This window comes from Akebia trifoliata, chromosome 10, assembly GCF_017979445.1.
Source record: "Akebia trifoliata isolate Shusen 1 chromosome 10, ASM1797944v1, whole genome shotgun sequence".
NCBI lineage: Eukaryota > Viridiplantae > Streptophyta > Magnoliopsida > Ranunculales > Lardizabalaceae > Akebia > Akebia trifoliata.
In genome coordinates, this window is record NC_141384.1 from 18,260,185 (window position 1) to 18,272,200 (window position 12,016).

Consider the following 12,016-nt stretch of genomic DNA (forward strand, 5'->3'; position numbering starts at 1 on the left):
ATATCAAAATACCAAAAATGCCAGGCCAATTCAAACCCCATGCCATTTGCCTCACCCATGTCCACCACGTTGAAGCATTTTGTCAAACACGTGGTGTGCTTGACATGAAATAATCGCCCCAAGTCAATTAAAATTCCACCTAAACCATCCAAATCCCTACCTAAGCCTATTCAATACCTTACCTCTCCCCAAACCTCATCATTTCTTCAACCCATTTCATTGAGACATTTCATCGAACAATTGGAGTGCCAAAATGAAATAACCTCTCCAAAGCCATTAAATCATCCTTTAACCCATCCTAATCCATCTACCCATCTTTGATATACTCCATACACCCATCAAGTTTCGAAATTCAACTCAATTCCAATAAAATTCAACCCAAAAATATCCAATCTCCATGCCAATCGACTCAATCAAGGCTCCAATCTCATGAATTTAAGGAATTAAATGATTAAATTAAAGAAATTCGAAGATTACCACGTACCTTATAAGGAAATTTGAGGTCCAAAAATGAAGAATCAGATCAATTTGATCATAATTGATTATGAACTTTTAAATCGTCGTGAATCGAGCGTGGCAAACAAAATTGGATCGAGGCAACTCACCACGAGTTGAGTTCACACCATGGGTCAAGTTTGGAAGAAAAAATCTGAAAATTCGTAAGGAGCAAATGAGCAAAATGATGGTGAAATTTGATTTTAAAATTTTGAGAAAAGTTCTAGTATGGGGATGACCCACGACTAGGCAAAAAAATTTAGCTTTGTCATACCTTACCCTTGTCCAAGAGAAAAAAATAATAAAAAAATCATAAAAATTTGAAAAATTCAAACAATTTAGAAAAATAAAAAAAAGTCGAAAAAGTAAAAAAAACAAAAAAGTTTCAAAAGTAAAAAAAAAGGCATAAAGAACAAAACGAGTTTTTTTCTTTATATTTAATGTAGGGACACACAACTCAAGGAGAAGGAAAAATATCTCGAAAAGCTATTTTAAAGCACATAAAGGACAAAAGAACAACAAAATCAAAAGTGATGAATTCTCAAAAGATGAATTAAGCATCATCTTGCCTACCTAAGGTGTGACATAGTGGTAAGAACTTGATGTCTCCTAGGGGGTGTGCATTCAAACCCAAGCTCACCAAAAACACGACGTAGTGGTAAGTGCTTGAAACCCCCCAAGGGGCGTGCGTTCAAACCCAAGCCCATTAAAGGCATGGCATAATGATAAAAGCTTGAGGTCCTCTAAGGGACGTGTGTTCAAACCCAAGTCAACCCAATGTGTGGCATAGTAGTAAGGGCTTAAGCTCCCCTAGGGGGTATGCATTCAATCCCAAGCTTATCAAAGACGCGACGTAGTGGTAAGAGCTTGAGGTACCACAAAGGGCATGCATTCAAACCCAAGCCACATTTTTAAAAGTAGGATTTATGTAAAATTTTCTTCACCTTATAATTTATTTGTAAACGTGCAATCATCGAAAAATACCTAAGTTAAACCCAATCTTGGAAAGTTTTATTAACTTCAAATACAAAGTCAACTTTTATCAAAGTGAATACAGATTGAAATTTTTTTACTTTCAAATCATTTCTTTTATCAAACAGTTTCAAGAGTCCTACATCGTGCCACAAACTTGTTCTTTTTGAAAGCTTCGAGAGCCATATATCAAGCCAATAAGTCTAGAATTTTAGGTCTAATATCTATTAGACCTAGAACTTGGGAGGATCGACTTTTTATTTTAATAGATTTAATCTGAGTCCACTAAAGTGAGATGTGAACAAGCAAGCAGGCTCGAGCTAGATTAAACAAAAAAGAGTTTGAGTCTACGTTTATGTGATTTGCTGCACGTAACTTTCACAAAAAGGGGTAGCTGTAGACATCCTATTTTTACCTAGGTCGAACTCAAAAGGAAAAAAAAAAAAAAAACTTCTAAGGAAGGACTTGACCCAAGGTAATTTTCAAGAGGGTTCAAAAATCTCATTTTCAAATAACCATAAGGCTTGAAGGCCATTTTTCAGATTTTGGATTAAGTTGGACCGTATCTTACCCTTGGCCAAGCTTAATTTTAAGCCTGTCTGTACCTCAACTTTAGTCAAGTTTATTTTTGACCTGGCTAAGGGTGATCTAGGGTCAGAAGTTAGTTTTAGTTACTCCAAGGGTGACCCATGACCACGCATAATTTTTGTTCCGGCCTTGATTTATTTAAGGCCAATTATGTTACAAATCCATGTGTATTCAAATTTAGTTAGGAATAATTATCCTTTAACCAATTCTTTAATGACTTTTTCCTCAAGAAAATTTTTATTTTATTTTTTTTTTAATTTTTCAATAATCCTACCATTTTGATATTTTTGTAATTTTCATCTTCTTTCAAATTTATTTATTTATTTTTTTAATTTTTATCAATGGTCATATGTTGATAATCATCTTACGATGAGAGGGATAAGGTGTCCCACACCATCTTTGTCGTTTACGTTAGATTTTTTTTATGTTCATCATTTTTTCCTTATCTTTGGATAGGTTAGTAAAAAAAAAAAAATTTAAAACATTTTTATAATGTCGTAAAGTTGCAATTAATATGTTTTGTCGGACTGTCAGCTCGTGGCCTCATCCTGCCTCGTGAGTGAGAGGCAGAGAGAGCGCGCTCTTAGTATCCTCTGTACTCTACGTCTCTACCATCCTCTGTACTATATTGCAAGCTTGAAACTTAGAGAGAGAGAGAAAGAAATGGGTACATCTCAGCCTCTTCTCTTTCTTCTTCTCTTAATCATAATCTCAACAACAACATTAGAAGTAGAATCATCACCAACATTCTTCCCAAAAGCAACCTATCGATCTTTATTAAAACAACCCAAATCTCCAAAACCAAAGTCCCCGTACAAAACCCACTACTTCCCTCAACTCTTAGATCACTTCACCTTCCATCCCCAGAGCTCTAAAATCTTCTACCAAAAGTATCTCATCAACAACCACTATTGGAACCATGGAGGACCCATTTTTGTCTACACTGGCAACGAAGGAGATATCGATTGGTTCGCATCAAACACTGGTTTCATGCTCGATATCGCTCCCAAGTTTCGAGCTCTCCTCGTCTTCATTGAAGTACTTGTTTCTTACATAAAAAATGACAAATGGGTCTTCCTTGAGAACATTTTTTTCAAGTTTAATTTCAATGCGTTTTTTATTTTTTGTTAGATTGTTAATGGGTCTCTCTTTGTTTGAAAAATTTCAGCACAGATTTTATGGAGAATCTCTGCCATTTGGGAAAAACTCTGACAAGTCTGCCAAGACATTGGGGTATTTGAGTTCCCAACAAGCATTAGCTGATTTTGCTGTTCTTATTAGGAGTTTGACGCAGAATTTATCTTCAGAAGCATCTCCTGTTGTGGTCTTTGGTGGGTCTTATGGAGGAAGTAAGTTACAAGAATTTGTTTTGTTCCCAACTTCTTTATTTATTTATTTGTTGGAAATAAATGTGACTCGTTTGAAATTGCATCATTTTCACTTATTTTTTGGTGGTTAAAATAGGAATAGATGGACGTTTCTCAATCATTTATGCATTTATGGTGTTGAGTTACTGATGCTCTGCTTATGAAATTAAAAAAGAATTTCCCATGATCTATTTGTGATTTCTGCTTCCTTTTGCCTTTCTTGGTCTTTTGTTTTTTAATCTTTTATACCCTGCCCTCTCTCTCTCTCTCTCTCAGTGTTGGCTGCGTGGTTTAGACTGAAATACCCACATATAGCCATTGGAGCATTGGCATCTTCAGCTCCTATACTGCAGTTTGATGGCATAACTCCATGGACAAGCTTCTATGATGCTGTGACTCAGGATTTCAAGGTCTGACAAGTTCTCAAATATTTGAGAAATTTGTTTGGCTGCCCCCTCCCCTTATTTTTACCTTCATCTTTTGGGTTTTTTTTTTTTTTTTTTAATTAAAAAAAAAATTAATGTGTTTTTTTCTTCTCTTGTTTGTGTTAGTAGGATGCAAGCTTGAATTGCTATGAGGTTATAAAGGGTAGTTGGGCAGAGCTGGATGCATTTTCAGCTCAGAAAGAAGGGCTGGCTGAACTCAGCAAAACTTTCAGGACTTGCAAGTAAGCATTTAATATTAAGAGAAGCAAAATAAAACCCCTTCTTTAATTATTACTATTACTTCGTATTTATGAGGTTTTTAAAATTGATTATTATACTGAAAAGGTATCTGATTATAATCCATGTTAGTAAATGATTTCGCCAAAATTTGGGTTGGAAATACTTAATTCTAGAATTCTCCAAAATTAAAAACTGTTACTAATTTTTATAAGATAAAAAGTTACTATTGTTTTTAGGGTCTCATTAACGTGTGCCTTAGGGCACACATTAAAGTGCAAAAAATACACTTTGCAAATTGAATTTTGTACCGAAAATGCCCTTAAAAAATTTTCTTTTTACCAAAATACCCTTGCATTCCAATTTCCAAAGTGTATTTATTGCACTTTAACATGTGTCCTAAGGGCACACGTTAACAAAATCCTTTTTTTAAAACTATTTTTATATAATTCTATTTTATCTTTTGGTGGCTAAGCTGGACTTGAATCCACGACCTCAAATTTGCGTTGCAATATGTTAATCGAGCCATGAGTTCAAGACAATTAATTCTACGTAAATTATTTGGCTAGGTTAAAAAATTCATGATTTATTCTGAGTCTTTGTTTAGATGATCTATTTTTTTCTTTTTGATTAGATGATCTTATTATTCATTTCTTATTAAAAGCTTCAACTGAATTTTTTTCACATATAATACACTATTATTATTAGTTTTTATTTAATTTTTTATGACGGGGTATCTGGACCCCCCATAGGCCTGACTAGCAGGGTCGACGCAGCTGGCCTCTTTGATATCTCGCTCAAATCCCTTAGGTACATTCAATACCACAAACCACACATACTAGGTATGCTGGGATAAATCCTTGTGGGTGGCCAACAAGGGGGACTTGAACTTCATGTAATACACTATATTGTGTGAAAGCAGCGCATGAACGCCCACACTTAGTAGGATGGTCGGTGGATAAACTCTAATTGGAAAAAGTCTGATTTGATAATGGGCTCACCTATCTAGACCCCATAAGGTTTTAGTGGATAGGATCTAGATGCAATTTGAAAGATATCAAATCGTGTTGGAGCTATCCAACATTGAGTTGATCTTAAGTAGTAACCTATTAAATTTGTTATGTATAAAACTAACACTCTAAGCATGCATAATTGTGGAGGTTTTTTAGGCTTTCCACTTCTCGAGATTTGTGTACTAACCTTGATGATGAATATTATTCCTTAAGATGTGTGTTAGAAGTTGAAGAGATTGATCTTTTATCTCCTATGAGATAGATGAACTCTAGTCTTCTTCTGAGGCAAGATTATTTGATTTCGATCTTCTCCAGTGAAAATGATAATATTATGGTCTTCTTCTCCAACGAGCTAGGCACTGGTTTGGTGTTTGCCAAGGAAGCTCCAACAATCAAGTTAGTACTCAAGTAAAAGAAAAAAATGAAGAATGCTCATAGAGCGATGGAGGGCCAAATTTTTTTCAACTCTTCAGTCTCGAAGGAGTATTTATAGGCAAAATTTAGAAGACATGTGTCACCACATGAATAAACCATGTGTATAATGAGTTGGAAGTTGAATTGGGGAAATGGGTAGTTGAGAAGTATTTAAGTGCTTTGGAAGATGTGTCCATCACATTTACTACAAGCACTTGAGTTGATGTGTAAGAGTCTTAGATCATTAAAAGCAAAGTAGAGAAAACAAGATCTTTGACATGGGATATCTCATCCTTTACTTTTTTGATAAGATCTTATCTGCATCTCATTTAATGCATATAGATGTGCTTGGAAAATTGGATATTCCCAAGTGTTACTGCCCATATTCAATATTGCTTCACATATAAATACAAAAGTTCTTGGGTTATAGATTTAGCCCAAGTTACATATGTGCTCGAGTTATAGATGTTCTCGGGAAAAGGGATATTCTCAGGCGTTACTCCACAAATACAATATTGCTCAGGCTTGATATTGCTAAACATATAAATACTGATGTGCTCGGAAAAATGTATTTTCTTACTAATATATTTATGTAGCTTAGGAAGCTAGATTTGGCTCGAGAATATGGATATTCCTTAGGTGATATGTTTGTGTGGCTCTGCTTAGTGAGCTTAGGCCAAGCTTTATTGATTTTGTGTAAGATGTTAATATAAACAGGGCATAACTTTTGATCCGGGTGGCTGTTTAACTATAATTATAGTGAGGCATCCCATCCACAGTGAGGCAACTCTTTGAAGGATGGCTTACGCAAGGTAATGCTTTAGTGGGGGCTAAGAGACGTTTGTGGAGATTATTAGGGCATTTGGAAAGAAAGGAATAGAAGAGTGTTTGAAGCAAAATCGTCGGATATTCAAGCGGTCATCTTGTTGGTATTAGGTTCTTTTTTTCATTGGTCCAAAGTCTTGGATAAATTTTAAGGGTTGGTTTTGACAACTTTGTAGTTAATTGGGATCGGGTTTTTAATCTTCAATTACATTAGCCGCTTTGTAATCTGTCGTTGCTTGGTTGGTCACCTCAGCCGACCTTGCTTTTTTCTTAATAAATTTGGCTTCTAAAAAAAACCCTATCATTATATATGAATTTGAGGTAGCTCATGAAGACCTATCTGAATAAATTTCCTGACCGAATTGTGTTTGATCTTGTAGCACATGTTTCTCTTGAATTTATATTATCTCGAGGATACATGCATTTTCATTTGATAAAATGGGAAAAAGTGGTATCCTCAATAATCTCTACTAGATATTATGAGCACACCACCTGTTGTGACCATGAAGCTTTGTTTCCCACTTTTTTCTTTTTTATCATTTTTCAAGAAGATTGTAACCGTAACTTGTATTAGCAGTAGAGATATCTACACAAGTGAAGGTTTTGACCACAAATACTTGTCCCTTACATTGGTCATGCCAAATATTTTATTTAGCACTCTTTCGGTCCACTAACCCCATTGAACTTTGGACCTACTGGTGGACCTTCACACCAAACTGCTCCTGATGATATCTAGCTATTGAATTTGAGTGGAATTCTACTACTAAAGCATCACTTACATGCTTCCTATACCGCTACCTCTTTATGGGTCACCTCTTAAGATAACCCGAGGGACCTATATGATAAACTCATATTGCCTACATTCTATAGTATGCAAGCAATCAGATGGTTACGTTAATGGCCACAGGTTGATCAGGCAATACAGTAGTAAACGTTGATGTTATCGATCAAAAAAAGTTAATTTCTAAAGCATTGTTGCATTTTCAGGGATCTTCATTCCGTGTATTCGGTACGAGACTGGTTATGGTCAGCTTTTGTGTATACAGCCATGGTGAATTACCCCACAAAGGCCAATTTTATGATGCCTTTGCCTGCTTACCCTGTAGAAGAGGTAGATGTATACCTACCTACACACACACACGCACATGCACACGGCACAACGCACGCACACGCACACGCACACGCAGGCACGTCCACACACACATTACCATTGGTACCAACATACTGCTTTTGCTTCTGCTGATTCTTGCTCTCACTTCCTAACACAATTCAATTAAAACTGCATTTTAGAAAAAAATGTGTTTTTTGTTTTGTTTCATTCTCTCTTATTTTAATGGTGAAGATGTGCAAAATTATTGATGGATTCCCACCAATGGCTACCAAGCTTAATCGGGTGTTTTCTGCTGCGAGCTTGTATTACAACTATTCTAGTACAGAAAAATGCTTCAATATAGAAGGTGGAAATGACGCTCATGGCCTCCATGGTTGGGATTGGCAGGTAAAAATCCCGAGGTTAAATGACCTATCTCCATTGATTCTTTCTTAGACTCGAGACATTGTTAATATAAGAAAATTATAATTTTAATAATTTGTTGGCTAAAATAAAAAAAAATCCCTATCCTTGCAAATGGTATTTAATATTTTAAAATAATTTTTCATCCACTTCTGATCCCTCAGGATTTATATTACAATTTGGAACTGAAGGACTTTCAACTCATTTAATATATAATTGTATTATATTTGCTAGATTAAACACATATATAATAACACTAAGTAAAACAAAATATTTATTAGTTCAAAGTCAAGTTTTAAGATATAAAGCGATTATTGTGCATATCATCAATGTATGTATTGTGTTATCATTGATACATGTTATTCCGGAAAATGCTTTTTTATAGGCTTGTACAGAGATGGTTATGCCAATGTCTTGCTCTAATGGAAGCATGTTTACTCCATCTACCTTTGATCTCAAAGAGTTCGGCGAGCAATGTATGAAGAGATATGGTGTTATGCCTAGACCCCATTGGATTACCACAGAATATGGAGGCAATGTGAGTTTTTTTTTGTATTTTAATTATTTATTAAATTAACAGTAATTATTTTACACAATATTTAATCTTGGCATTCATTTTGTTTTAATTATCTTGTAGTGGTTGTTCTACTTCTATTTGTTGCAATACATTGTTAAAGGGGGAAGGGGGAAGGGGGAAGGGGGGCGGGGAACTAAGATGACCATATTATATAATTCAATTTTAGAGAAAAATTAACTCACATTTTTAATTTTATTAACTATTTTTTTTTTTTTTCCCTCTCTGAATGTTCACCATTTATACAGAGAATTGAGCAAGTGCTTAAGAGATTTGGAAGTAATATCATATTTTCTAACGGAATGAAAGACCCGTGGAGCAGAGGGAGGTAAGCATGCTAGTAAATAGTACCAAGGATTAGGGAGATAGCCAGGATTTTGTTGACGTGGGGGCAACTAGGCCTTGCAATTTTTAAAATTTCTTGAGGGGCAATAGCGGCGGAATTTTTTATTTTCCACCACTGTTATCTGTCGCAGTAGCGTATAAATTCTTATAATTTTTAACAATTCTTGTGGGGGCAAGTGCCCTCAATCGGCCCTATGTAAATCCGCCCCTGCCAAGGATGAGCATGACACCTGTTAGGTAGGATGGCTTGCATACCCTCTTATTTCTACAATTCTAACATTTGTGCTAATTTTAAATTCTTCAGCGTGCTGAAAAATATATCTGCTACCATTGTCGCCCTCGTCACTGAGAAAGGTTGTACTATTGATATCGCATATTTAATTCTTCTATTTTTTGTTCTTTCTAGTGCAAGGTTTTTTTTTTTTTTTTTTCTTTAATTTTATTCCTTGCTTACTTATTTTAATTAATTGTGTCTATTTAGGAGCTCATCATGTAGATTTCCGATTTGCTACAAAAGAAGACCCAGATTGGCTTATAGAACAGAGGAGACAAGAGGTGGAGTTCATTCAAAGGTGGATAGATGAGTATCACCATGATTTAAAACATGAATAAGATGATGTTGAACTTGCAAATCAGTTAAATGGACCCTAAACTTGCAAATCTTGGGATCAATGTTTGTTTAGATTCGGGAAAATAATCTTATATTCATTAAGAAAAAACTTATCAATGGTTTTTTTATATTTATTATCATGTTCTAATGGTATAATGACCAAAAGACCATTATTATTATTTTTCACTAGAAGATGAAATAATAGATGTTTTTAAAAGACATTTCTGAAAAATCAAAGGTGTCTAGGACGAGTTTTCTGATACTCAGTTCAACAGTGAGACCAATGAACCATGATATTAAATCTGTTTGATATGCTTGACTTGTCTATCCATCTTGTTGGTTTATGATACTAAGACATCGGATGAATCAGCTCGGTCTTGGAAGAGATTTAAAACCATGGGATGCTAACATCCTCGTGGAGTCTCTCGATGGTTCCCATTGCTTTAACCTTTAAGTGGTCCTATTGGGATAGGTAGGCCTAACCAATCCTAGATCAACAATTGTAGATTAGAAATGTGTATGCTATTAGTTAAAAGAGTCATGTTGGAGTGACCTCAAGATTGTGTCTCGTCGTGTTGGAGTGACCTAAAGATTGTGTCTCATATTGCACATCCTAATGTGAAAGTGTGTAGGAACCATAGTTACTTTTTGACATGTATCTCAATGAAACGCATTTATGGTTCTTACACATTTTCATGTCGGGATTGCGATATGAGGTGCAATCTGTTGTATAAATTATAGTTGCAATAAACATGGATCTAGGATTTGATCTTGAACAAAATATAATAATTGAATCGAAACAATAACTGTAAAATACCTAGATTCTCTTTTTCGATAATCTGCGAAGAATATTTTGATCTTGATTTACGAAGAATAGGCGTACTACCTTAACTTTGCCTACATCTTAGGTGATGGGAGCCTTTATTTCAATAATAGAATAATCTGTGTAGAGAGGGGGAGACAATCACTTATTTATAAAGATGATACTAGGTTTTCTACCCTAATAGTTGAATACAATTTAAAATTTTGATAGGATGTTCACTAATTAATCATATTTGATGTTGATAATAAATGCTAGATCACATGCATGGTTTTAAATTTTACCCTTTATGTTTTGAATAAATTACAATTCAGTATTTACATAAAAATTGTATATATGAAAAGACCACAAAATAGTTTTAATAAATAAAATAATAATAATAATATTTCAACACAATCTTGAGGTCACTTCAGCATTACTCTAGTGGAAATTCTTCATTTACGAAGGATAATCACAGTATTCAACATTGTTCTTATGTGGTAGTGTGCAGACAATCATAAATTTCTTTCCTTGTATCTCGAGGAAAGAAATCTATAGTTATTTGTGCTTGCCACGTCAGCTTAGTCTTGAGCGAAGTCAGGGTTGCACTCTTTATTATTTGTTCATGAAATTTTAGAATCGTGATAATTTGACTTAGCCAAGTGGCATACTCAATCAACACCCCTGACATGACAGGCTTGGGAATTGTAGATTTGCTCTCCTCGGGACATAGAACTATGATTCCCCATAAAAAAATGTGTAGTTTTATATCTCGAGGAGAGTAGATTTACAATTCCTGAGCCTATCATGTCAGAGATGTTGATTGAGTATGCCACTTATTTTTATGAATTCAAGGGTTTCGCTCGATCTTTTCTATTGCATTAATGCCAAATGGTCCTCAATTTCTATTAAAAAATTAGTTATCTTTAGTTTGGGCTTTTTTTTTTTTCATTTTGTTTTAATCTGCTCAACTTTACCTTGACTTTATCATTTTTCAACCTAGCATTACCTCAAAATCCGAATTTTTTATTATTAAGATATCACTGGGAAGAAAAAAAATGAAATAGGTAAAGATGACTAGTTTTGGGAAGAAAACTTGCTTGAAAATATGACTTTGGGTAGAAAAATGATAGAATTTTAGGCAAGAGATGGAAGATGGGGATATTTAGATTAATTTGCATTAGAGTCTTGATAATTTGACACTTTTTTTTATATTTACGCTCCCATCATAGATCTTTTGCTTTTGGATACACAAGAAAAAGATTTATGATTCTGTAACTGCGTTTGCCAGGTTAGGTTAGGGAGTTTCCAAAAAAAGAGCATCAAATTATCATTAGGCTTGGCAATAATTTATGAGTCGTGATGAATGCACGAGGTTTTGGTACGCGGCTGACGTGGTAAGGGCATAAAACCATATATCTTTTTCATGGTGAAGATGTGCTGTTCTATGCCCTTGCCACATCAACTGCCTATTAAAATCGCATACATTCATCATTATTCTTAGAGGACTGATTTTGTATCTCAACTTGACAAGTAAGTCAAAAACTCGTAGATGTGGCAGGTGCAAGAATCATAGATTTTTCCTCGGGATATTTGCATATATTTTATGAAATATGCATTTGTGTATCTCGAGGAAATTTATGATTCTTGCAAGGTACACATAAGTTACAAAATCATTACAGTTATTCTTAATATATAACAAAAGCATAATATATACCGTCAAATGCAAGGGCTGAGATGTGGTAGGAATGCATTGCTTTGCAACCCCCCTATTAGACGACTCCTCCATCAAAATATTATCCCGACTAAATTATGCACCTTAACATGATTCTGCCGTAT

At 34.7% G+C, this 12,016-nt stretch overlaps 1 protein-coding gene across 2 annotated transcripts; it reads left to right on the forward strand.

Moving 5' to 3' along the window:
- Positions 1-2,577: 2,577 nt before the first annotated feature.
- On the forward strand, positions 2,578-9,512 carry LOC147393209 (alpha/beta-Hydrolases superfamily protein). 2 transcript variants are annotated; one of them, XM_086456820.1, is made up of 10 exons: positions 2,578-3,093; positions 3,224-3,404; positions 3,699-3,832; positions 3,977-4,089; positions 7,324-7,447; positions 7,679-7,834; positions 8,235-8,387; positions 8,672-8,751; positions 9,073-9,122; positions 9,250-9,512. In XM_086456820.1, the coding sequence occupies exons 1-10, from the start codon at positions 2,719-2,721 to the stop codon at positions 9,378-9,380; spliced, it is 1,497 nt and encodes a 498-aa protein (XP_086312946.1). In that variant the 5' UTR covers positions 2,578-2,718; the 3' UTR covers positions 9,381-9,512. The 2 variants fall into 2 exon arrangements, with proteins under 2 accessions (XP_086312946.1, XP_086312947.1); XM_086456821.1 differs by having other exon boundaries at positions 2,588-2,722.
- Positions 9,513-12,016: the final 2,504 nt, after the last annotated feature.